This window comes from Tubulanus polymorphus, chromosome 11, assembly GCF_964204645.1.
Source record: "Tubulanus polymorphus chromosome 11, tnTubPoly1.2, whole genome shotgun sequence".
Classification (NCBI taxonomy): domain Eukaryota; kingdom Metazoa; phylum Nemertea; class Palaeonemertea; order Tubulaniformes; family Tubulanidae; genus Tubulanus; species Tubulanus polymorphus.
Window position 1 is genome coordinate 6,515,149 of NC_134035.1, and position 26,149 is coordinate 6,541,297.

General features: G+C 38.5%; 1 protein-coding gene across 1 annotated transcript; it reads left to right on the forward strand.

Moving 5' to 3' along the window:
• The first annotated feature begins 1,282 nt into the window (after window positions 1-1,282).
• Window positions 1,283-1,898, forward strand: LOC141912963 (uncharacterized). The gene is made up of 3 exons (XM_074804400.1): window positions 1,283-1,421; window positions 1,513-1,573; window positions 1,721-1,898. Exons 1-3 carry the CDS (start codon window positions 1,283-1,285, stop codon window positions 1,896-1,898), a joined length of 378 nt encoding a protein of 125 aa, XP_074660501.1.
• The last annotated feature ends 24,251 nt before the right edge of the window (window positions 1,899-26,149 follow it).

Sequence of the window (26,149 nt, forward strand, 5' to 3'; positions counted from 1 at the left end):
GAAATTGTTAGATTGTTGAGCATTCGGAACCACTTCCCAAGTGGGCATGGTGTCCCTGGACCCCTAGTTAAAACAAAACAGTGAAGTATTCACACGCAGAAAGGCCAATTGATTTGAGCCATGTGATTAAATTTGGCCAGGCCTTCTCTGACCTGCTGATATTAATAGTCAAACCTAGATCCAAAACGTTCATATGGTCACGGCTTGTATACCAGAAATCATTGTAGGTCTGTACATTTTGCTGTTCGTAGGTTTGGTATACCGATTTCTCCATTCTTGACTGTGTACGGTACAGCTGTACGCATTAGGCCTATACAATTGTTCCAATGGGAATAGGGCCTATTGATTGGGCTTATTATTTCCTGCTTTAGAATACTGAAATAAGCCTAACGTTCATTCAAATATCCAACATCGGTGAAATTTTGATTACTGTATACATGTACTGTAGGTTTTCATGTTGTATGAATATTTTGCAGTTCAAATGAGTATGATGCTGATTCCAATGTCAAACGCATGAAGTTAGATGGACAGTCAACACCAAGATATCTCTCTTCGACCGATGTTGCACCATAGAAGATCTGATTCTTTCAAACCAAGCAAAGTGATTCAACACGATCGACATAACACTGGAATAGGTTTGCAGTAACTAAATGGTTCATTTCATCAGGGAAGTGTGATGAGATGGAATACGGACGCTATTGTGCAGCTCTTGTCGAATGTGCGTTGTAATTGCCCTAAAGCCGATAACGGTTCGTCGGCGAGCGCTTTGTTACGTAACGCGCCGATAAGCGATAACCAGCGAGATCGGGAATCTCCGTAATAATTCAGTTGTTTCCGAATATCGGTTTTTCATCCCACAATAAACTTATATAAAAATTCCTCTGTAAACTGGTTAAACTCAACACCTGATTTCCCCTCATCAATTTTAGTCGATCAACTTGTATTCACAATTGTCTTAAATTTAAGTGCCCCCTAGTTTGTCTCTTAACTGCTTCTCTTTAATCTGTTTTAGCGTGTAACTGTTTCTACGTTAATTTTCCTTTAGTTAGTATCATCTCTGATTACTTGAATTAGTCTCTTTGTCTCTGGATTGTATATATCTCTCATAATTTCTGTATTATTCATTATTTCTGAAGATGACTATTAGGACATAGACGAAACGTTGAATAAACTACTAACATTTTTGGACTTTTTCGTTATCATTGTGGGATTCTCTCTACATCGCTTCAGACGGATATAGTGTTTTATCAATCGTGATATCGGTTCTTTCCACTGTATTAAAATGGCAACGGTTGTCAACGAAATTATAAATGATGACGATTTTGACGATCTATTCTTTGATAGTGACGAATTGGTTCAGATCGATACGGAAATATTACGGGAATCCTCTGGATCAGGATCAACTAATTCGGCCGATTCTAGTGAGTGTTATTCCTTTTGAATCAATGAAATATCGGAATAGTTTCCACCTAATTGCAGGCACTTTATTCTTTCCTTTTCTTTTTCATATAGGTACTTCTCAGGCTCAGCTGACCAGAGACTGCGATCTGAACACGAGAAAACACACATACAGGTATTTTTTAAAATTTATTTTTATAATCAATACAATCCTTTTAGGTTATAAAATAATAAACGAATACAGAAAATAATATATAAACATAATATAAAAAATCCAGATAAGTACATGTTAAAATAATAATCATTATTATTATCTTCGCAGGAACACTATATATTTGGAAAAGGCTATGACTGAAGTGATTAACCATCGAGTATTTAAATTCAGTTCAAATGGAATGGCAGCAGTACATTATGGAAAATCGATCAATAAAATTTTGACTACAAATACGTCGCCGTCCAGACTTGGAATTGACCAGTGGTTTACATGTCCATTGTTTTAATTTGATAGTCACAGGGACAGTTTTTTTAACGTTTTTGTTCTTACGCCATTTTTGTAATTTGACACGACACATATTACAGATATATATCGGGTACTGTTCAGTATCATCATCAAAATCAATGTTGAACAACTCCTTCACATGGCTTTTGAAATTATTTTTATCGATAGGACGACGATCCGGAGGTTTCGCATTTTTTCCACACAATCGACAAACATCCATGACTAAAAACAAGAAAAGGTTAATTAAATGAGATTGCTGATGCTATTTAGGCAACTTGGTTTATATGGGGGACAATAATTTGTAGGCCTAATGTAAGCGTTATTAAGTAACATTATTATGTAGTAAATACACATTTTAAAGATCATACTTCGTGTATATGTTTGTGTCGTAACATAGCAACATGACGTCAGAAACGAAAGCTGCGCGAGTCTGGGCCGAAATATTTGACATCTTCAAGGCCCAAATAACGCTAAACCCGGAATCGGAACGAACTGGCAAAAACATATGTTTAACACATAAAAACAGACTTTAATCACAATATAAATACTTAATGTTCCGATACCGGGTTTCGGAGATATAGAAGAATAAAAATACATACCTTTTTGGACAAATTTTACGAGAAATTGTTGAATTTCAACCGATTTTCTAAAGAAAAATATGTGTATACAGAGCCACTTCCACGTTGTTCAATGAGCTGCAGTGCGCATGCGTAGTATCGATCGCAGAACATTTATCGGGCTAAAACTATTGCGGGTTGTTCTGCGACCGAATCAAAGTTGATGTTGACTGGTGTTCAGCTGGTAACACACACTCGATAAGCGTAGCTTACTGCTGTTGCGGTAACCTTTGATGTACGGGCTGAATTGAATAGCCTACATCCGGCAATTAAAAGCGTCCGTATTCCATCTCATCACACTTCCCTGATTTCATTTAGTCTTATGTACTTTTTTTAGCCAATTTGAATTTTATTGTAATTGAAACTCTGGAACTGTTAACAAAAGACAAGTTAAAAAAACACAAGTTATGCCTGATTCTCATGTTCAAATTTAATTCAAATTCAAATTTATTTTATTACATCATATTTACAAAGCATATCATTGGTTCATACAGTAATCAAAATTAGGAAAGAACAAATATTATTACAGAATTTTTAAAAAAGCAATAAATTTCTATAACTAAATTAACATTATTTTTCTAATAACTCAGATCAAGAGTGACTCTCCCGTTTATTAGGAAACACACGCAACAAGTGGAATAGGTTTGATTTACACACATGTTGCAGGTATCAATTGTTTATCACTATAGAATTTGTAATCCATAAAAGCCAAAATCAACATCAGCCGGAAACCCAGACCAGATCTACACTACAATATATGTACATGTATTTATTCAAATATTTCAATAAAAACATTAACTTCTTCAATCTATTCTAAATCATAATACGTTGTTATCTGTAAATTCACTCAATCTTTCGACTCAGCAGGTGCTTAAGATAAGTTCTTAATAGGACAGATCCATTTTTAAGCATGGTGATAATACAGTAGTATCATGATGTTCGAATGCCAGAACAAATGCCTGGTCAAATAGATTAATATTTGTTGATTGTACGTCCGCGTATGTTCGGTTTCAAAGCTGAATCATATTTGACGTTTACACAGTGGTAGCATATTAGGTTCGAATCTGTCAATGCATTTTATTTTATGTATCGATATTTCAATTTACTACAATTCCCATCTTTCTGAATGGCTTTGCAGAAAACCCGTCATCGCTGCTTGGCAGCTATATTTAGGGTTTTCTGTTATTTCACAGAAAACCCTATTGATATCCGCGTGATTATTATTAGGGTTTTCTGTTATTTCACAGAAAACCCTATTGATATCCGCGTGATTATTATTATTATTATTTTCTTCCACACTATTTTTACCAAAAGAACATAGGCTTTGTTACCTTACCGCTGTTTCATATACAATCCATATAATATCGTTCAGCTCACTGAGATCTACAAATAGCCCGCGTGTTTTTTCACGAATCATCGTTACAAAAGCGCTGTCGGGCCGTAAACATCGAAAAGTTAGCCCCATTCAATGGGGCGACATGTTTTTCGAGTCGTCATCCCGAAATCAACCCGCAGGCCGACTGTCACTTCGATTATCAATTCAAGCATAAATGAACTAATTTATTGCCGCAGACTTCAAATTCAGTCGCGGTCTTCAAACAGTGATTTTAACAATAGCCCATTTTCCTCACCAAATCATATTACCGATACACTTGAAATTTACTACTTTAGATTTTAAAAGCACTGTCGAGCCGTAAACATCGACAAATCGACGTGTGTTACTACATCGTCGTTCCGGGGATCAGCTGCGAGTTTCTCCTCATCATGAGAATCAAATCGAGTACAAATTAATTTATTAATACCAGTAATTTGGCTGCGGTTTCAAGGAGTTAGTATAACAATACCTATTTTTCTTTACCGAATTAACCGAGTATTTACTAAGATAAATCTTTAGTGTACCGAGGAATCGTAGGCCTAAACTAAACACGCCGAAGAGATATAGCGGAGAAAAGCTGTTATGTCGACGAGGTATCAAAATAAAAGAATATATTACTTTATTCGGCCGCGGGCTTCAACCTCTATATCAATACCATCAATACTCTATATTTCCTACAGAACATACCGATCATTGTCAAATGCACAAGGTATTTACTAAATACAAGTATAAAACACATAATCCTTTCCGTATGCTGGACTCACACTTGACATTCGGAGTAAGCGTTCGCTGTGGGGGAAAGGGATCGTTCGCTGTGTCGCTTGAATTGTTTATCGAGTTTGACGCGGCTTTAGGCCTACCGGTACTGAGCTTTACTGTCTCAAACAAACACAGTACAATTGTTGCGTTTATTAACGGACTCATTGGATTGAACTTCAAAACAAAATTTACGATATTTAGGTGGGTTGTTGAATTCAATAGGCCTACGACCAATCTGTCCGGATGTTAGGCCTACGCATATACATGACAATTCAATATTTTGGTTTTATCGCCCGCGACAATTCATTATTTTGGTTTTATCGTCCGCGACAATTCATTTTTTTGGTTTTATCGCCTGCGACAATTCATTAGTTTGGTTTTGTTGCCCGCGTCAATTCATAATTTTGGTTTTATCGTCCGCGACAATTCATTTTTTTGGTTTTATCGCCTGCGACAATTTATTATTTTGGTTTTATCGCCCGCGACAATTCATTAGTTTGGTTTTGTCGCCCGCGACAATTGAATATTTTGGTTTTGTTGCCCGCAACAATTCAAGATTTTGGTTTTTCTGCCGCGACAATTCATTTTTTGGATTTGTCGCCCGCGACAATTCAGTATTTTGGTTTTATCGCCCGCGACAATTCAGTATTTTGGTTTTATCGCCCGCGACAATTCATTATTTTGGTTTTATCGCCCGCGACAATTCATTAATTTGGTTTTGTCACCCGCGACAAAACAATATTTTGGTTTTATCGCCCGCGACAATTCATTATTTTGGTTTTATCGCCCGGAACAATTCATTATTTTGGTTTTGTCGCACGCGACAATGGCGACAATTCAAGATTTTGGTTTTATCGCCCGCGACAATTCATTTTTTGGATTTGGCGCCTACGACAATTCAATATTTTGGTTTTATCGCCGGCGACAATTTTTTTTCTCTTTTTGTCGCGGTTTTATCGCCCGCGACGCTTCAATATTTTGGTTTTATCGTCCGCGACAATTCATTTTTTTTGTTTTATCGCCTGCGACAATTTATTATTTTGGTTTTATCGCCCGCGACAATTCATTATTTTGGTTTTATCGCCCGCGACAATTCATTAATTTGGTTTTGTCACCCGCGACAAAACAATATTTTGGTTTTATCGCCCGCGACAATTCATTATTTTGGTTTTATCGCCCGGTACAATTCATTATTTTGGTTTTATCGCCGGCGACAATTTTTTTTCTCTTTTTGTCGCGGTTTTATCGCCCGCGACGCTTCAATATTTTGGTTTTATCGCCCGCGACAATTCAGTATTTTGGTTTTATCGCCCGCGACAATTCAGTATTTTGGTTTTATCGCCCGCGACAATTCATTATTTTGGTTTTATCGCCCGCGACAATTCATTAATTTGGTTTTGTCACCCGCGACAAAACAATATTTTGGTTTTATCGCCCGCGACAATTCATTATTTTGGTTTTATCGCCCGGAACAATTCATTATTTTGGTTTTGTCGCACGCGACAATGGCGACAATTCAAGATTTTGGTTTAATCGCCCGCGACAATTCATTTTTTGGATTTGGCGCCTACGACAATTCAATATTTTGGTTTTATCGCCGGCGACAATTTTTTTTCTCTTTTTGTCGCGGTTTTATCGCCCGCGACGCTTCAATATTTTGGTTTTATCGCCCGCGACAATTCATTATTTTGGCTTTATCGCCCGCGACCATTCATTAGTTTGGTTTTGTCGCCCGCGACAATTGAATATTTTGGTTTTGTCGCCCGCGACAATTGAATATTTTGGTTTTGTCGCCCGCGACAATTCATGATTTTGGTTTTATCGTCCGCGACAATTCATTTTTTTGGTTTTATCACCTGCGACAATTTATTATTTTGGTTTTATCGCCCGCGACAATTCATTAGTTTGGTTTTGTTGCCCGCGTCAATTCATAATTTTGGTTTTCTCGTCCGCGACAATTCATTTTTTTGGTTTTATCGCCTGCGACAATTTATTATTTTGGTTTTATCGCCCGCGACAATTCATTAGTTTGGTTTTGTTGCCCGCGTCAATTCATAATTTTGGTTTTATCGTCCGCGACAATTCATTTTTTTGGTTTTATCGCCTGCGACAATTTATTATTTTGGTTTTATCGCCCGCGACAATTCATTAGTTTGGTTTTGTCGCCCGCGACAATTGAATATTTTGGTTTTGTTGCCCGCAACAATTCAAGATTTTGGTTTTTCTGCCGCGACAATTCAGTATTTTGGTTTTATCGCCCGCGACAATTCAGTATTTTGGTTTTATCGCCCGCGACAATTCATTATTTTGGTTTTATCGCCCGCGACAATTCATTAATTTGGTTTTGTCACCCGCGACAAAACAATATTTTGGTTTTATCGCCCGCGACAATTCATTATTTTGGTTTTATCGCCCGGAAAAATTCATTATTTTGGTTTTGTCGCACGCGACAATGGCGACAATTCAAGATTTTGGTTTTATCGCCCGCGACAATTCATTTTTTGGATTTGGCGCCTACGACAATTCAATATTTTGGTTTTATCGCCGGCGACAATTTTTTTTCTCTTTTTGTCGCGGTTTTATCGCCCGCGACGCTTCAATATTTTGGTTTTATCGTCCGCGACAATTCATTTTTTTGGTTTTATCGCCTGCGACAATTTATTATTTTGGTTTTATCGCCCGCGACAATTCATTAGTTTGGTTTTGTCGCCCGCGACAATTGAATATTTTGGTTTTGTTGCCCGCAACAATTCAGTATTTTGGTTTTATCGCCCGCGACAATTCAGTATTTTGGTTTTATCGCCCGCGACAATTCATTATTTTGGTTTTATCGCCCGCGACAATTCATTAATTTGGTTTTGTCACCCGCGACAAAACAATATTTTGGTTTTATCGCCCGCGACAATTCAGTATTTTGGTTTTATCGCCCGCGACAATTCATTATTTTGGTTTTATCGCCCGCGACAATTCATTAATTTGGTTTTGTCACCCGCGACAAAACAATATTTTGGTTTTGTCGCCCACGACAATTCAATATTTTGGTTTTATCGCCCGCGACAATTCATTATTTTGGTTTTATCGCCCGCGACAATTCATTATTTTGGTTTTGTCGCACAACACAATGGCGACAATTCAAGATTTTGGTTTTATCGCCCGCGACAATTCATTTTTGGATTTTCCGCCCACGACAATTCAATTTTTTGGTTTTATCGCCCACGACAATTCATTATTTTGGTTTTATCGCCCGCGACAATTCATTATTTTGGTTTTATCGCCCAGAACAATTCATTATTTTGGTTTTGTTGCACGCGACAATGGCGACAATTCAAGATTTTGGTTTTATCGCCCGCGACAATTCATTTTTTTTGGATTTGGCGCCTACGACAATTCAATATTTTGGTTTTATCGCCCGCGACAATTCATTATTTTGGTTTTATCGCCCGCGACAATTTTTTTCTCTTTTTGTCGCGGTTTTATCGCCCGCGACACTTCAATATTTTGGTTTTATCGCCCGCGACAATTCATTATTTTGGCTTTATCGCCCGCGACAATTCAATATTTTGGTTTTATCGCCAGCGACAATTGATTATTTTGGTTTTATCGCCCGCGACAATTGATTATTTTGGTTTTATCGCCCGCGACAATTAATTTTTTTGGTTTTGTCGCCCACATTATTAGCTTTTGAATAATTGGGCCAATTAATAACGTAATAAAGACTTATGCTTTCGCCTTTTTTGAAGTCGATTAATCTGATATAGTACGGAAGCGATAAAGGGCCTCGAGTTGTCACGTTCAAACTCGACAAGTCACCATATTTATGTCGATATATCGCGATATATCGTGTCAAGTCTACATGAATATGTCTACATATCGTGACGTTTTCACGACAAATTTCGCTTATTTGCTCATTTTCCACGGGACAAGCCGTCATTTGAAGACATGTCTAAATGTAAGATGAGGACGCCAGTAATATGACGACTGAGTTTCAAGTCGTCATGAATATGTCGACTTGTCGCGAGGAAAATGGTTGAGAAAACGAAATATGTCGTCAAAACGTCACGATATATCGACATATTCATGTCGACTTGACGCGATACATCGCGGTATGTCGACAATAATATGGCGACTTGTCGAGTTGGAACGCGTCATCTCGAGGCCCCTTATCGCTTCCGTAGATATAGTGTCGAATATTAAGGTCATTTTGGCAGATTCTTTTTTTTTAATAGTGATATTAAAGCGATCATTCAAGTGATCCTACTTAATGAAAGATCTACGGAAGCGATAAAGGGCCTCGAGTTGTTGCGTTCCAACTCGACAAGTCGCCATATCTATGTCGATATATCGCATCAATTCGACATGAATATGTCGACATATCGTGACGTTTTGACGACTTGAAACTCAGTCGTCATATCACTGGCGTCCTCATCTTTCAGCAACGCCAGTCACATGGAGTCGTAGGTTTTCTACTTTCTGCGACGCGACACGACTGTCACAACCAACAGACGCGCTCTTGCGACTGGCAGAAACTAGTCGCACACAGTCGCTGACAATCGTATCGCAACCGACTTGCACCGAAACTTGCGATGCAACGCGAGGATCGCATCGTGTCACAAGAACAACCAAAGTCTGGCTTTAAGTTACTGCGGAGCACCAGAAATATCTTTTTTTTCGTTCAAAAGACCTTTCCGTTGAAAATTCTTTCGTCGGAACAATATTTATTTCGTTCGAACCAATAATATTCTATATAATTGAACCAATTTGAAAAAATCGTTAGAACAAAGTTGAACAAACTTTTTTTTGTCCAAACGAAAGGTTTTTCGTTCGAACAATCATTCAATTGAACAGAATCGTTTTAATTTGAACAGAATTTTCTTGTCAGAACATTAAGTTTTTCGTTCGAATAAGTATATTGAAAAAAGTTTTTTCTCCGAACCGAAAGTATTAAGTATTTCGTTCAATCGAACATAATTTTTTTCATTCAAACATTCGTTCGAAAAAATTGTTTTCACTCAACCAAATTTTTCAATTCAACAATAACATAGCTTTTTATTCGAACACATTTTCTGTCAGAATGAAGAAAATTTTTGGTTCAAGCAAAAAGCGTATTGTTCGATCAAACAGAATTATTTTCATTCGAACAAGATTTTCTGGTTGGAACATTAAGTTTTTTGGTCGAACAGCGCGTTAAGTTCGATTTGGAAATTTGCTCGGTCTGGTATATGTTGGATAACTGTGTATGTCATTTGTCAGGACATTAAACAGAAGACAACTTAGGATACTACCTTGCGTGACTCCACTAGTTAGACTGACTTATTCCAAGATGAGGCGTACCGTTGATTTCGGCTACAAGTTTTCGTTCAGAGATAACTGCTGAGCCATTTGAGTGACCTTTCATTAATGATGTTTCCTAATAGCCTGGTTAGTAATGCCTGATGTTGTGCCTTATCAAATGCTTTGTCGAAATCCACCGTTGAACTGGATTCTAAGACTGTGCAGAAAACCCGTTATCGCTGCTTTGCAGCTATATTTAATATTATTTTCTTCCACACTATTTTTACCAAAAGAACATAGGCTTTGTTACCTTACCGCTGTTTCATATACAATCCATATAATATCGTTCAGCTCACTGAGATCTACAAATAGCCCGCGTGTTTTTTCACGAATCATCGTTACAAAAGCGCTGTCGGGCCGTAAACATCGAAAATTTAGCCCCATTCAATGGGGCGACATGTTTTTCGAGTCGTCATCCCGAAATCAACCCGCAGGCCGACTGTCACTTCGATTATCAATTCAAGTATAAATGAACTAATTTATTGCCGCAGACTTCAAATTCAGTCGCGGTCTTCAAACAGTGATTTTAACAATAGCCCATTTTCCTCATCAAATCATATTACCGATACACTGGAAATTTACTACTTTAGATTTTAAAAGCACTGTCGAGCCGTAAACATCGACGAATCGACGTGTGTTACTACATCGTCGTTCAGGGGATCAGCTGCGAGTTTCTCCTCATCATGAGAATCAAATCGAGTACAAATTAATGTATTACTACCACTGATTTGGCTGCGGGTTTCAAGGAGTTGTATAACAATACCTATTTTTCTTTACCGAATTAACCGTGTATTTACTAAGATAAATCTTTAGTGTACCGGGGAATCGTCGGCCTTAACTAAACACGCCGAAGAGATATAGCGGAGAAAAGCTGTTATGTCGACGAGGTATCAAAATAAAAGAATATATTACTTTATTCGGCCGCGGGCTTCAACCATTTATCAATACTCTATATTTCCTACAGTTAATACCGATCATTGTCAAATGCACAAGGTATTTACTAAATACAAGTATATAACACACTCCTATCCATATGCTGGACTCACACTTGACATTCGGAGTAAGCGTTCGCTGTGGGGGAAAGGAGATCGTTCGCTGTGTCGCTTGAAGTGTTTATCGAGTTTTACGCGACCTTAAGGCTTAAGTATGGTGGCTGATACGATAAAAAAAACACGAATATGCAAACGAGGGCGACATTACGACAAAACGACAAAACTAAAATGACGCGAGAAAACAATGATTTTGATTTTGTCGCCCGCGACAATTCATTATTTTGGTTTTATCGCTTGCGACAATTCATTATTTTGGTTTTGTCGCCCGCGAAAATTCAATATTTTGGTTTTATCGCCCACGACAATTCACTACTTTGGTTTTATCGCCAGCGACAATTGATTATTTTCGTTTTGTCGCCCGCGACAATTTTTTTTTTGGTTTTGTCCCCCGCGACAATTCAATATTTTGGTTTTATCGCCTGCGACAATTCAATATTTTGGTTTTATCGCCCGCGATAATTCATTATTTTGGTTTTGTCGCCCGAGACAATTCATTATTTTGGTTTTGTCGCCCGCGACAATTCATTATTTTGGTTTTGTTGCCCGCGACAATTCACCATTTTGGTTTTGTCACCCGCGACAATTCATTATTTTGGTTTTATCGCCTGCGACAATTCATTACTTTGGTTTTATCTCCAGCGACAATTCATTATTTTGGTTTTGTCGCCCCAACAATTCTTTTTTTGGTTTTGTCGCCGGCGACAATTCATTAGTCTGGTTTTGTCGCCCGCGACAATTCAATTCTTTGGTTTTGTCGCCCGCGACAATTCAATATTTTGGTTTTTTCGCCTGCGACATTTCATTATTTTGGTTTTATCGCCCGCGATAATTCATTATTTTGGTTTTGTCCCGCGACAATTCATTATTTTGGTTTTGTCGCCCGAGACAATTCATCATTTTGGTTTTATCGCCCGCGACAAAATCATTATTTTGGTTTTGTCGCCCGCGACAATTAACCATTTTAGTTTTGTCGCCTGGACAATTCACCATTTTCGATCTGACTCAAGATGGCCTTCCTATGACCTTTTTAGTGCCCAAAAATGTCAATTTTGGCCAGAATTCTAGGTCCTGTAGCTTCCTACTGGTTTGCCATTTCTCATTGCAATTGCTGATGGATATTCTTTAGAGAGGGATGTTTTATACCTGGGACAGGTATTTTTGATCAGCCAATTATGACGCAATTGGCGGCCATCTTGGTGTCATCAGTACTCATTCGTAGGTGGGAAAGTTTTTCCACAATTAATCGATACCTAAGCATATTGGATATTCAATTGGAAAGTTGTAGCCCATAACGTGTTCTATGATTTTGGTGAGTTTCAAGGTCATTGGTTTTTGTATGTGGCCATCAGGGGGCGTTGAATAATACAATAACTTAGTATCGCTATATTATATTTGTACCAAGGCATATTTTGTTACCATGATCAATGGCAAAATTGTAGTTCATGACATCGTCTATGATTGTGGTGAGTTTTTAAGGACATTAGTTATTCCATATAGTCACCAGGGGGCGTTGAATAGTAGAAAAGCTTAGTTTTTCCTTATTAGATTGGTACCTAGGCATATTTTGTTACTATGATCAATTGCAAAGTTGTAGTTCATGACATCGTCTATGATTGTGGTGAGTTTTTAAGGACATTAGTTATTCCATATAGTCACCAGGGGGCGTTGAATAGTAGAATGGCTTAGTATTTCCATATTAAATTGGTAACGAGGCATATTTTGTTATCACAATCAATTACAAAATCAAAGCTGCTCACATGTTCTATGATTGTGGTGGCTTTCAATGTCATTGGTTTTTGTATATGGTCACTAGAGGGCGTTATGTATTGAAATTGTTAGATTGTCCCAAGTGAGCACGGTGTCCCTGGACCCCTAGTTTGGTTTTGTCGCCCGCGACAATTCATTATTTTGGTTTTGTCGCACGCAACAATTCAATATTTTGTTTTTGTCGTCCGCAACAATTCATTATTTTGGTTTTATCGCCTGCGACAATTCAATATTTTGGTTTTAACGCCCGCGTCAATTCATTATTGTGGTTTTACCGCCCGCAACAATTCATTATTACGGTTTTGTCGCCCGCGACAATTCATTATTTTGGTTTTATCGCCCGCGATTATTCAATATTTTGGTTTTGTCGCCCGCGACAATTCATTATTTTTAGTTTTATCGCCTTCGACAATTCATTATTTTGGTTTTGTCGCGCCGACAATTCTTTTTTTGGTTTTGTCGCCCGCGACAATTCATTAGTTTGGTTTTGTCACCCGCGATAATTCATTATTTTGGTTTTATCTCCAGCGACAATTCATTAATTTGGTTTTGTCGCCTCGACAATTCTTTTTTTGGTTTTGTCGCCCGCGACGACAATTCATTAATTTGGTTTTGTCGCCTCGAGAATTCTTTTTTTGGTTTTGTCGCCCGCGACGACAATTCATTAGTTTGGTTTTGTCGCCCGCGACAATTCAAGATTTTGGTTTTGTCGCCCGTGACAATTCATTATTTTGGTTTTATCGCCGACGATAATTCATTATTTTGGTTTTGTCGCCTGGACAATTCACCATTTTGGTTTTGTCGCCCGCGACAATTCATTATTTTGGTTATGTCGCCCCGACAATTCTTTTTTTGGTTTTATCGCCCACGACAATTCTTTACTTTGGTTTTATCTCCAGCGACAATTCATTATTTTAGTTTTATCGCCCGTGACAATTCATTATTTTGGTTTTATCGCCGGCGACAATGCATTATTTTGGTTTTGTCGCCCGCGAAAATTCATTATTTTGGTTTTGTCGCCCCGACAATTCTTTTTTTGGTTTTGTCGCCCGCGACAATTCATTAGTTTGGTTTTGTCGCCCGCTACAATCAATATTTTGGTTTTATCGCCCACGACAATTCATTACTTTGGTTTTATCTCCAGCGACAATTCATTAATTTGGTTTTGTCGCCTCGACAATTCTTTTTTTGGTTTTGTTGCCCGCGACTATCAATATTTTGGTTTTATCGCCCACGACAATTCTTTACTTTGGTTTTATCTCCAGCGACAATTCATTATTTTAGTTTTATCGCCCGTGACAATTCATTATTTTGGTTTTATCGCCGGCGACAATGCATTATTTTGGTTTTGTCGCCCGCGAAAATTCATTATTTTGGTTTTGTCGCCCCGACAATTCTTTTTTTGGTTTTGTCGCCCGCGACAATTCATTAGTTTGGTTTTGTCGCCCGCTACAATCAATATTTTGGTTTTATCGCCCACGACAATTCATTACTTTGGTTCTATCTCCAGCGACAATTCATTAATTTGGTTTTGTCGCCTCGACAATTCTTTTTTTGGTTTTGTCGCCCGCGACAATTCATTATTTTGGTTTTATATTTATGTTTAGTCGCCCGCGACAATTATTTTTTGGTTTTGTCGCCCGCGACAATTCAATACTTTGGTTTTGTCGCCCGCGACAATTCAATATTTTGGTTTTGTCGCCTGCGACAATTCATTACTTTGTTTTATCTCCAGCGACAATTCATTATTTTGCTTTAGTCGCCCACGACAATTCTTCTTTTTGGTTTTGTCGCCCACGACAATTCATTATTTTGGTTTTATATTTTGTTTTAGTCGCCCGCGACAATTTTTTTTGGGTTTTGTCGCCCGCGACAATTCAATATTTTGGTTTTATCGCCCGCGATAATTCATTATTTTGGTTTTTTCGCCCGCGACAATTCATTATTTTGGTTTTGTTGCCCGAGACAATTCATCATTTTGGTTTTATCGCCCGCGACAATTCATTATTTTGGTTTTGTCGCCCGCGACAATTCACATTTTGGTTTTGTCGCCTGGAAAATTCACCATTTTGGTTTTGTCACCCGCGACAATTCATTATTTTGGTTTTGTTGCCCCCACAATTCTTTTTTTGGTTTTGTCGCCCGCGTCAATTCATTAGTTTGGTTTTATCGCCCGCGACAATTCATCATTTTGGTTTTATCGCCTGCGACAATTCACCATTTTGGTTTTTTCGCCTGGACAATTCACCATTTTGGTTTTGTCGCCCGCGACAATTCATTATTTTGGTTTTGTCGCTCCCACAATTCTTTTTTAGGTTTTGTCGCCCGCGACAATTCATTATTTTGGTTTTATCGCCGGAGACAATTCATTATTTTGGTTTTGTCGCCTGGACAATTCACCATTTTGGTTTTGTCGCCCGCGACAATTCATTATTTTGGTTTTGTCGCCCCGACAATTCTTTTTTTGGTTTTGTCGCCCGCAAAAATTCATTAGTTTGGTTTTGTCGCCCGCGACAATCAATATTTTGGTTTTATCGCCCACGACAGTTCATTACTTTGGTTTTATCTCCAGCGACAATTCATTATTTTAGTTTTATCGCCCGTGACAATTCATTATTTTGGTTTTATCGCCGGCGACAATTCATTATTTTGGTTTTGTCGCCTGGACAATTCACCATTTTTGTTTTGTCGCCCGCGACAATTCATTATTTTTGTTTTGTCGCCCCGACAATTCATTATTTTGGTTTTGTCGCCCGCGACAATTCATTATTTTTGTTTTGTCGCCCCGACAATTCTTTTTTTGGTTTTGTCGCCCACGACAATTCTTGTTTTTGGTTTTGTCGCCCGCGACAATTCATTATTTTGGTTTTATCGCCCGCGACAATTCAATATTTTGTTTTTATCGTCCACGACAATTCATTATTTTGGTTTTGTCGCCCGAGACAATTCATTATTTTGGTTTTATCGCCCGCGATAATTCATTATTTTGGTTTTGTCGCCCGCGACGATTCATTAATTTGGTTTTGTCGCCCGCGACAATTCATTAGTTTGGTTTTGTCACCCGCGACAATTCATTATTTTGGTTTTATCGCCCGCGACAATTCATTATTTTTAGTTTTATCGCCTTCGACAATTCATTATTTTGGTTTTGTCGCGCCGACAATTCTTTTTTTGGTTTTGTCGCCCGCGACAATTCATTAGTTTGGTTTTGTCACCCGCGATAATTCATTATTTTGGTTTTATCGCCCACAACAATTCATTACTTTGGTTTTATGGCATTATTTTGGTTTTGTCGCCTGGACAATTCACCATTTTGGTTTTGTCGCCGGCGACAATTCATTATTTTGGTTTTGTCGCGCCGACAATTCTTTTTTTGGTTTTGTCGCCCGCGACAATTCATTAGTTTGGTTTTGTCACCCGCGACAATTCAATATTTTGGTTTTATCGCCCGCGACAATTCATTATTTTTAGTTTTATCGCCTTCGACAATTCATTATTTTGGTTTTGTCGCGCCGACAATTCTTTTTTTGGTTTTGTCGCCCGCGATAATTCATAAGTTTGGTTTTGTTACCCGCGATAATTCATTATTTTGGTTTTATCGCCCACGACAATTCATTACTTTGGTTTTATCTCCAACGACGATTCATTAATTTGGTTTTGTCGCCCGCGACAATTCATTAGTTTGGTTTTGTCACCTGCGATAATTCATTATTTTGGTTTTATCACCCGCGACAATTCATTATTTTGGTTTTATCGCCCGTGACAATTCATTATTTTGGTTTGATCGCCGGCGACAATTCATCATTTTGGTTTTGTCGCCTGGACAATTCACCATTTTGGTTTTGTCGCCGGCGACAATTCATTATTTTGGTTTTGTCGCCTCGACAATTCTTTTTTTGGTTTTGTCGCCCGCGACAATTCATTAGTTTGGTTTTATCGCCCACGACAATTCTTTACTTTGGTTTTATCTCCAGCGACAATTCATTATTTTTGTTTTGTCGCCCGAAAAAAATTTTGAAGACGCTTTGATCAATTACCTTGATCTTTCGTTTATATTTGAATCAGGGCCCATCAGCATAACAAAAATTGGGTCGATCTGACTCAAGATGGCCGCCCTATGACCTTTTTAGTGCCCAAAAATGTCAATTTTGGCCAGAATTCTAGGTCCTGTAGCTTCCTACTGGTTTGCCATTTCTCATTGCAATTGCTGATGGATATTCTTTAGAGAGGGATGTTTTATACCTGGGACAGGTATTTTTGATCAGCCAATTATGACGCAATTGGCGGCCATCTTGGTGTCATCAGTACTCATTCGTAGGTGGGAAAAAGGATTAATTGATACCTAAGCATATTGTGTTGAATAATACAATAACATAGTATCGCTATATTATATTTGTAGGAAGGCATATTTTGTTACCATGATCAATGGCAAAGTTGTAGTTCATGACATCGTCTATGATTGTGGTGAGTTTTGAAGGACATTAGTTATTCCATATAGTCGCCTGGACAATTCACCATTTTGGTTTTGTCGCCCGCGACAATTCATTATTTTGGTTTTGTCGCCCGCGACAATTCATTATTTTGGTTTTGTCGCCCGAGACAATTCATTATTTTAGGTTTATCGCCCGTGACAATTCATTATTTTGGTTTTGTCGCCCGCGACAATTCATTATTTTGGTTTTGTCGCCCGAGACAATTCATTATTTTAGGTTTATCGCCCGTGACAATTCATTATTTTGGTTTTATCGCCGGCGACAATTCATTATTTTGGTTTTGTCGCCTGGACAATTCACCATTTTGGTTTTGTCGCCCGCGACAATTCAATATTTTGGTTTTGTCGCCCGCGACAATTCAATATTTTGGTTTTGTCGCCCGCGACAATTCATTATTTTTAGTTTTATCGCCCGCGACAATTCATTATTTTGGTTTTGTCGCGCCGACAATTCTTTTTTTGGTTTTGTCGCCCGCGACAATTCATTAGTTTGGTTTTGTCACCCGCGATAATGCATTATTTTGGTTTTATCGCCCGTAACAATTCTTTATTTTGGTTTTGTCGCCCGAGACAATTCATTAGTTTGGTTTTGTCGCCCGCGACAATTCATTATTTTGGTTTTGTCGCGCGAGACAATTCATTATTTTAGTTTTATCGCCCGTGACAATTCATTATTTTGGTTTTATCGCCGGCGACAATTCATTATTTTGGTTTTGTCGCTCGGACAATTCACCATTTTGGTTTTGTCGCCCGCGACAATTCATTATTTTGGTTTTGTCGCACCGACAATTCTTTTTTTGGTTTTGTCGCCCGCGACAATTCATTAGTTTGGTTTTGTCACCCGCGATAATTCATTATTTGGTTTTATCGCCCGTGACAATTCTTTATTTTGGTTTTGTCGCCCGAGACAATTCATTATTTTGGTTTTATCGCCGGCGACAATTCATTATTTTGGTTTTGTCGCCTGGACAATTCACCATTTTGGTTTTGTCGCCCGCGACAATTCATTATTTTGGTTTTGTCGCCCCGACAATTCTTTTTCTGGTTTTGTCGCCCGCGACAATTCATTAGTTTGGTTTTGTCGCCCGCGACATTCAATATTTTGGTTTTATCGCCCACGACAATTCATTACTTTGGTTTTATCTCCAGCGACAATTCATTATTTTAGTTTTATCGCCCGTGACAATTCATTATTTTGGTTTTATCGCCGGCGACAATTCATTATTTTGGTTTTGTCGCCTGGACAATTCACCATTTTGGTTTTGTCGCCCGCGACAATTCATTATTTTGGTTTTGTCGCCCCGACAATTCTTTTTTTGGTTTTGTCGCCCGCGACAATTCATTAGTTTGGTTTTGTCGCCCGCGACAATCAATATTTTGGTTTTATCGCACACGACAATTCATTACTTTGGTTTTATCTCCAGCGACAATTCATTATTTTGGTTTTGTCGCCCACGACAATTCTTTTTTTTTGGTTTTGTCGCCCGCGACGGTTCATTATTTTTGTTGTATCGCCCGCGACAATTCATTATTACGGTTTTATCGCCCGCGACAATTCATTATTTTGGTTTTATCACCCGCGACAATTCAATATTTTGGTTTTGTCGCCCGCGACTATTCAATATTTTGGTTTTGTCGCCCGCGACAATTCATTATTTTCAGTTTTATCGCCTTCGACAATTCATTATTTTGGTTTTGTCGCGCCGACAATTCTTTTTTTGGTTTTGTCGTCCGCGACAATTCAAGATTTTGGTTTTGTCGCCCGTGACAATTCATTATTTTGGTTTTATCGCCGGCGATAATTCATTATTTTGGTTTTGTCGCCTGGACAATTCACCATTTTGGTTTTGTCGCCCGCGACAATTCATTATTTTGGTTATGTCGCCCCGACAATTCTTTTTTTGGTTTTGTCGCCCGCGACAATTCATTAGTTTGGTTTTGTCGCCCGCGACAATCAATATTTTGGTTTTATCGCCCACGACAATTCATTACTTTGGTTTTATCTCCAGCGACAATTCATTATTTTGGTTTTGTCGCCCACGACAATTCTTTATTTTGGTTTTGTCGCCCGAGACAATTCATTATTTTGGTTTTATCGCCGGCGACAATTCATTATTTTGGTTTTGTCGCCTGGACAATTCACCATTTTGGTTTTGTCGCCCGCGACAATTCATTATTTTGGTTTTGTCGCCCCGACAATTCTTTTTTTGGTTTTGTCGCCCGCGACAATTCATTAGTTTGGTTTTGTCGCCCGCGACATTCAATATTTTGGTTTTATCGCCCACGACAATTCATTACTTTGGTTTTATCTCCAGCGACAATTCATTATTTTAGTTCTATCGCCCGTGACAATTCATTATTTTGGTTTTATCGCCGGCGACAATTCATTATTTTGGTTTTGTCGCCTGGACAATTCACCATTTTGGTTTTGTCGCCCGCGACAATTCATTATTTTGGTTTTGTCGCCCCGACAATTCTTTTTTTGGTTTTGTCGCCCGCGACAATTCATTAGTTTGGTTTTGTCGCCCGCGACAATCAATATTTTGGTTTTATCGCCCACGACAATTCATTACTTTGGTTTTATCTCCAGCGACAATTCATTATTTTGGTTTTGTCGCCCACGACAATTCTTTTTTTTTGGTTTTGTCGCCCGCGACAATTCATTATTTTGGTTTTATCGCCCGCGATAATTCATTATTTTGGTTTTGTCGCCTGAGAAAATTCATTATTTTTGTTGTATCGCCCGCGACAATTCATTATTACGGTTTTATCGCCCGCGACAATTCATTATTTTGGTTTTATCACCCGCGACAATTCAATATTTTGGTTTTGTCGCCCGCGACTATTCAATATTTTGGTTTTGTCGCCCGCGACAATTCATTATTTTCAGTTTTATCGCCTTCGACAATTCATTATTTTGGTTTTGTCGCGCCGACAATTCTTTTTTTGGTTTCGTCGCCCGCGACAATTCAAGATTTTGGTTTTGTCGCCCGTGACAATTCATTATTTTGGTTTTATCGCCGGCGATATTTCATTATTTTGGTTTTGTCGCCTGGACAATTCACCATTTTGGTTTTGTCGCCCGCGACAATTCATTATTTTGGTTATGTCGCCCCGACAATTCTGTTTTTGGTTTTGTCGCCCGCGACAATTCATTAGTTTGGTATTGTCGCCCGCGACAATCAATATTTTGGTTTTATCGCCCACGACAATTCATTACTTTGGTTTTATCTCCAGCGACAATTCATTATTTTGGTTTTGTCGCCCACGACAATTCATTAATTTGGTTTTGTCGCCCGCGACAATCAATATTTTGGTTTTATCGCACACGACAATTCATTACTTTGGTTTTATCTCCAACGACAATTCATTAATTTGTTTTTGTCGCCTCGACAATTTTTTTTTTGGTTTTGTCGCCCGCGACAATTCATTAGTTTGGTTTTGTCGCCCGCGACAATTCAATATTTTGGTTTTGTCGCCCGCGACAATTCAATATTTTGGTTTTATCGCCCGCGACAATTCAATATTTTGGTTTTATCGCCCGCGACAATTCAATATTTTGGTTTTATCGCTCGCGACAATTCATTATTTTGGTTTTGTCGCCCGCGACAATTCATTAGTTTGGTTTTGTCGCCCGCGACATTCAATATTTTGGTTTTATCGCCCACGACAATTCATTACTTTGGTTTTATCTCCAGCGACAATTCATTATTTTAGTTCTATCGCCTGTGACAATTCATTATTTTGGTTTTATCGCCGGCGACAATTCATTATTTTGGTTTTGTCGCCTGGACAATTCACCATTTTGGTTTTGTCGCCCCGACAATTCTTTTTTTGGTTTTGTCGCCCGCGACAATTCATTAGTTTGGTTTTGTCGCCCGCGACAATCAATATTTTGGTTTTATCGCCCACAACAATTCATTACTTTGGTTTTATCTCCAGCGACAATTCATTATTTTGGTTTTGTCGCCCACGACAATTCTTTTTTTTTGGTTTTGTCGCCCGCGACAATTCATTATTTTGGTTTTATCGCCCGCGATAATTCATTATTTTGGTTTTGTCGCCTGAGAAAATTCATTATTTTTGTTGTATCGCCCGCGACAATTCATTATTACGGTTTTATCGCCCGCGACAATTCATTATTTTGGTTTTATCACCCGCGACAATTCAATATTTTGGTTTTGTCGCCCGCGACTATTCAATATTTTGGTTTTGTCGCCCGCGACAATTCATTATTTTCAGTTTTATCGCCTTCGACAATTCATTATTTTGGTTTTGTCGCGCCGACAATTCTTTTTTTGGTTTTGTCGCCCGCGACAATTCAAGATTTTGGTTTTGTCGCCCGTGACAATTCATTATTTTGGTTTTATCGCTGGCGATATTTCATTATTTTGGTTTTGTCGCCTGGACAATTCACCATTTTGGTTTTGTCGCCCGCGACAATTCATTATTTTGGTTTTATCGCTGGCGATATTTCATTATTTTGGTTTTGTCGCCTGGACAATTCACCATTTTGGTTTTGTCGCCCGCGACAATTCATTATTTTGGTTATGTCGCCCCGACAATTCTGTTTTTGGTTTTGTCGCCCGCGACAATTCATTAGTTTGGTTTTGTCGCCCGCGACAATCAATATTTTGGTTTTATCGCCCACGACAATTCATTACTTTGGTTTTATCTCCAGCGACAATTCATTATTTTGGTTTTGTCGCCCACGACAATTCATTAATTTGGTTTTGTCGCCCGCGACAATCAATATTTTGGTTTTATCGCACACGACAATTCATTACTTTGGTTTTATCTCCAACGACAATTCATTAATTTGTTTTTGTCGCCTCGACAATTTTTTTTTTGGTTTTGTCGCCCGCGACAATTAATTAGTTTGGTTTTCTCGCCCGCGACAATTCAATATTTTGGTTTTGTCGCCCGCGACAATTCAATATTTTGGTTTTATCGCCCGCGACAATTCAATATTTTGGTTTTATCGCCCGCGACAATTCAATATTTTGGTTTTATCGCTCGCGACAATTCATTATTTTGGTTTTGTCGCCCGCGACGATTCATTATTACGGTTTTGTCGCCCGCGACAATTCATTATTTTGGTTTTATCGCCCGCGACAATTCAATATTTTGGTTTTGTCGCCCGCGACTTTTCAATATTTTGGATTTGTCGCCCGCGACAATTCATTATTTTTAGTTTTATTGCCTTCGACAATTCATTATTTTGGTTTTGTCGCGCCGACAATTCTTTTTTTGGTTTTGTCGCCCGCGACAATTCATTAGTTTGGTTTTGTCACCCGCGATAATTCATTATTTTGGTTTTATCTCCAGCGACAATTCATTAATTTGGTTTTGTCGCCTCGACAATTCTTTTTTTGGTTTTGTCGCCCGCGACGACAATTCATTAGTTTGGTTTTGTCGCCCGCGACATTTCAAGATTTTGGTTTTGTCGCCCGTGACAATTCATTATTTTGGTTTTATCGCCGGCGATAATTCATTATTTTTGTTTTGTCGCCTGGACAATTCACCATTTTGGTTTTGTCGCCCGCGACAATTCATTATTTTGGTTATGTCGCCCCGACAATTCTTTTTTTGGTTTTGTCGCCCGCGACAATTCATTAGTTTGGTTTTGTCGCCCGCGACAATCAATATTTTGGTTTTATCGCCCACGACAATTCATTACTTTGTTTTTATCTCCAGCGACAATTCATTATTTTGGTTTTGGCGCCCGCGACAATTCATTAGTTTGGTTTTGTCGCCCGCGACAATCAATATTTTGGTTTTATCGCCCACGTCAATTCATTACTTTGGTTTTATCTCCACAGACAATTCATTAATTGGTTTTTGTCGCCTCGACAATTCTTTTTTTGGTTTTGTCGCCCGCGACAATTCATTAGTTTGGTTTTGTCGCACGCGACAATTCATTATTACGGTTTTATCGCTCGCGACAATTCATTAGTTTGGTTTTGTCGCCCGCGACAATCAATATTTTGGTTTTATCGCCCACGACAATTCATTACTTTGTTTTTATCTCCGCGACAATTCAATATTTTGGTTTTGTCGCCCGCGACTATTCAATATTTTGGTTTTGTCGCCCGCGACAATTCATTATTTTCAGTTTTATCGCCTTCGACAATTCATTATTTTGGTTTTGTCGCGCCGACAATTCTTTTTTTGGTTTTGTCGCCCGCGACAATTCAAGATTTTGGTTTTGTCGCCCGTGACAATTCATTATTTTGGTTTTATCGCTGGCGATATTTCATTATTTTGGTTTTGTCGCCTGGACAATTCACCATTTTGGTTTTGTCGCCCGCGACAATTCATTATTTTGGTTTTATCGCTGGCGATATTTCATTATTTTGGTTTTGTCGCCTGGACAATTCACCATTTTGGTTTTGTCGCCCGCGACAATTCATTATTTTGGTTATGTCGCCCCGACAATTCTGTTTTTGGTTTTGTCGCCCGCGACAATTCATTAGTTTGGTTTTGTCGCCCGCGACAATCAATATTTTGGTTTTATCGCCCACGACAATTCATTACTTTGGTTTTATCTCCAGCGACAATTCATTATTTTGGTTTTGTCGCCCACGACAATTCATTAATTTGGTTTTGTCGCCCGCGACAATCAATATTTTGGTTTTATCGCACACGACAATTCATTACTTTGGTTTTATCTCCAACGACAATTCATTAATTTGTTTTTGTCGCCTCGACAATTTTTTTTTTGGTTTTGTCGCCCGCGACAATTAATTAGTTTGGTTTTGTCGCCCGCGACAATTCAATATTTTGGTTTTGTCGCCCGCGACAATTCAATATTTTGGTTTTATCGCCCGCGACAATTCAATATTTTGGTTTTATCGCCCGCGACAATTCAATATTTTGGTTTTATCGCTCGCGACAATTCATTATTTTGGTTTTGTCGCCCGCGACGATTCATTATTACGGTTTTGTCGCCCGCGACAATTCATTATTTTGGTTTTATCGCCCGCGACAATTCAATATTTTGGTTTTGTCGCCCGCGACTTTTCAATATTTTGGATTTGTCGCCCGCGACAATTCATTATTTTTAGTTTTATTGCCTTCGACAATTCATTATTTTGGTTTTGTCGCGCCGACAATTCTTTTTTTGGTTTTGTCGCCCGCGACAATTCATTAGTTTGGTTTTGTCACCCGCGATAATTCATTATTTTGGTTTTATCTCCAGCGACAATTCATTAATTTGGTTTTGTCGCCTCGACAATTCTTTTTTTGGTTTTGTCGCCCGCGACGACAATTCATTAGTTTGGTTTTGTCGCCCGCGACATTTCAAGATTTTGGTTTTGTCGCCCGTGACAATTCATTATTTTGGTTTTATCGCCGGCGATAATTCATTATTTTTGTTTTGTCGCCTGGACAATTCACCATTTTGGTTTTGTCGCCCGCGACAATTCATTATTTTGGTTATGTCGCCCCGACAATTCTTTTTTTGGTTTTGTCGCCCGCGACAATTCATTAGTTTGGTTTTGTCGCCCGCGACAATCAATATTTTGGTTTTATCGCCCACGACAATTCATTACTTTGTTTTTATCTCCAGCGACAATTCATTATTTTGGTTTTGGCGCCCGAGACAATTCATTAGTTTGGTTTTGTCGCCCGCGACAATCAATATTTTGGTTTTATCGCCCACGTCAATTCATTACTTTGGTTTTATCTCCACAGACAATTCATTAATTGGTTTTTGTCGCCTCGACAATTCTTTTTTTGGTTTTGTCGCCCGCGACAATTCATTAGTTTGGTTTTGTCGCACGCGACAATTCATTATTACGGTTTTATCGCTCGCGACAATTCATTAGTTTGGTTTTGTCGCCCGCGACAATCAATATTTTGGTTTTATCGCCCACGACAATTCATTACTTTGTTTTTATCTCCAGCGACAATTCATTATTTTGGTTTTGGCGCCCGCGACAATTCATTAGTTTGGTTTTGTCGCCCGCCACAATCAATATTTTGGTTTTATCGCCCACGTCAATTCATTACTTTGGTTTTATCTCCACAGACAATTCATTAATTTGTTTTTGTCGCCTCGACAATTCAATATTTTGGTTTTGTCGCCCGCGACAATTCAATATTTTGGTTTTATCGCCCGCGACAATTCATTATTACGGTTTTATCGCTCGCGACATTTCATTATTTTGGTTTTGTCGCCCGCGACAATTCATTATTACGGTTTTGTCGCCCGCGACAATTCATTATTACGGTTTTGTCTCCCGGGACAATTCATTATTTTTAGTTTTATCGCCCGCAACAATTCATTAATTTGTTTTTGTCGCCTCGACAATTTTTTTTTTGGTTTTGTCGCCCGCGACAATTCATTAGTTTGGTTTTGTCGCCCGCGACAATTCAATATTTTGGTTTTGTCGCCCGCGACAATTCAATATTTTGGTTTTATCGCCCGCGACAATTCAATATTTTGGTTTTATCGCCCGCGACAATTCAATATTTTGTTTTTATCGTCCGCGACAATTCATTATTTTGGTTTTGTCGCCCGAGACAATTCATTATTTTGGTTTTATCGTCCGCGACAATTCAATATTTTGGTTTTATCGCCCGCGACAATTCATTATTTTGGTTTTGTCGCGCCGACAATTCTTTTTTTGGTTTTGTCGCCCACGACAATTCATTAGTTTGGTTTTGTCACCTGCGATAATTCATTATTTTGGTTTTATCGCCCGCGACAATTCATTATTTTGGTTTTATCGCCCGCGACAATTCATTATTTTGGTTTTGTCGCCTCGACAATTCATTATTTTTAGTTTTATCGCCCGCGAAAATTCATTATTTTGGTTTTGTCGCGCCGACAATTCTTTTTTTGGTTTTGTCGCC

Coding starts and splice junctions, on each gene's coding strand:
- LOC141912963 (XM_074804400.1), top strand. CDS start 1,283: ATGGCAACGGTTGTCAACGAAATTATAAATGATGACGATTTTGACGAT. Junction 1,422..1,512: donor AACTAATTCGGCCGATTCTA/GTGAGTGTTATT, acceptor TTTTTCATATAG/GTACTTCTCAGGCTCAGCTG. Junction 1,574..1,720: donor ACGAGAAAACACACATACAG/GTATTTTTTAAA, acceptor TTATCTTCGCAG/GAACACTATATATTTGGAAA.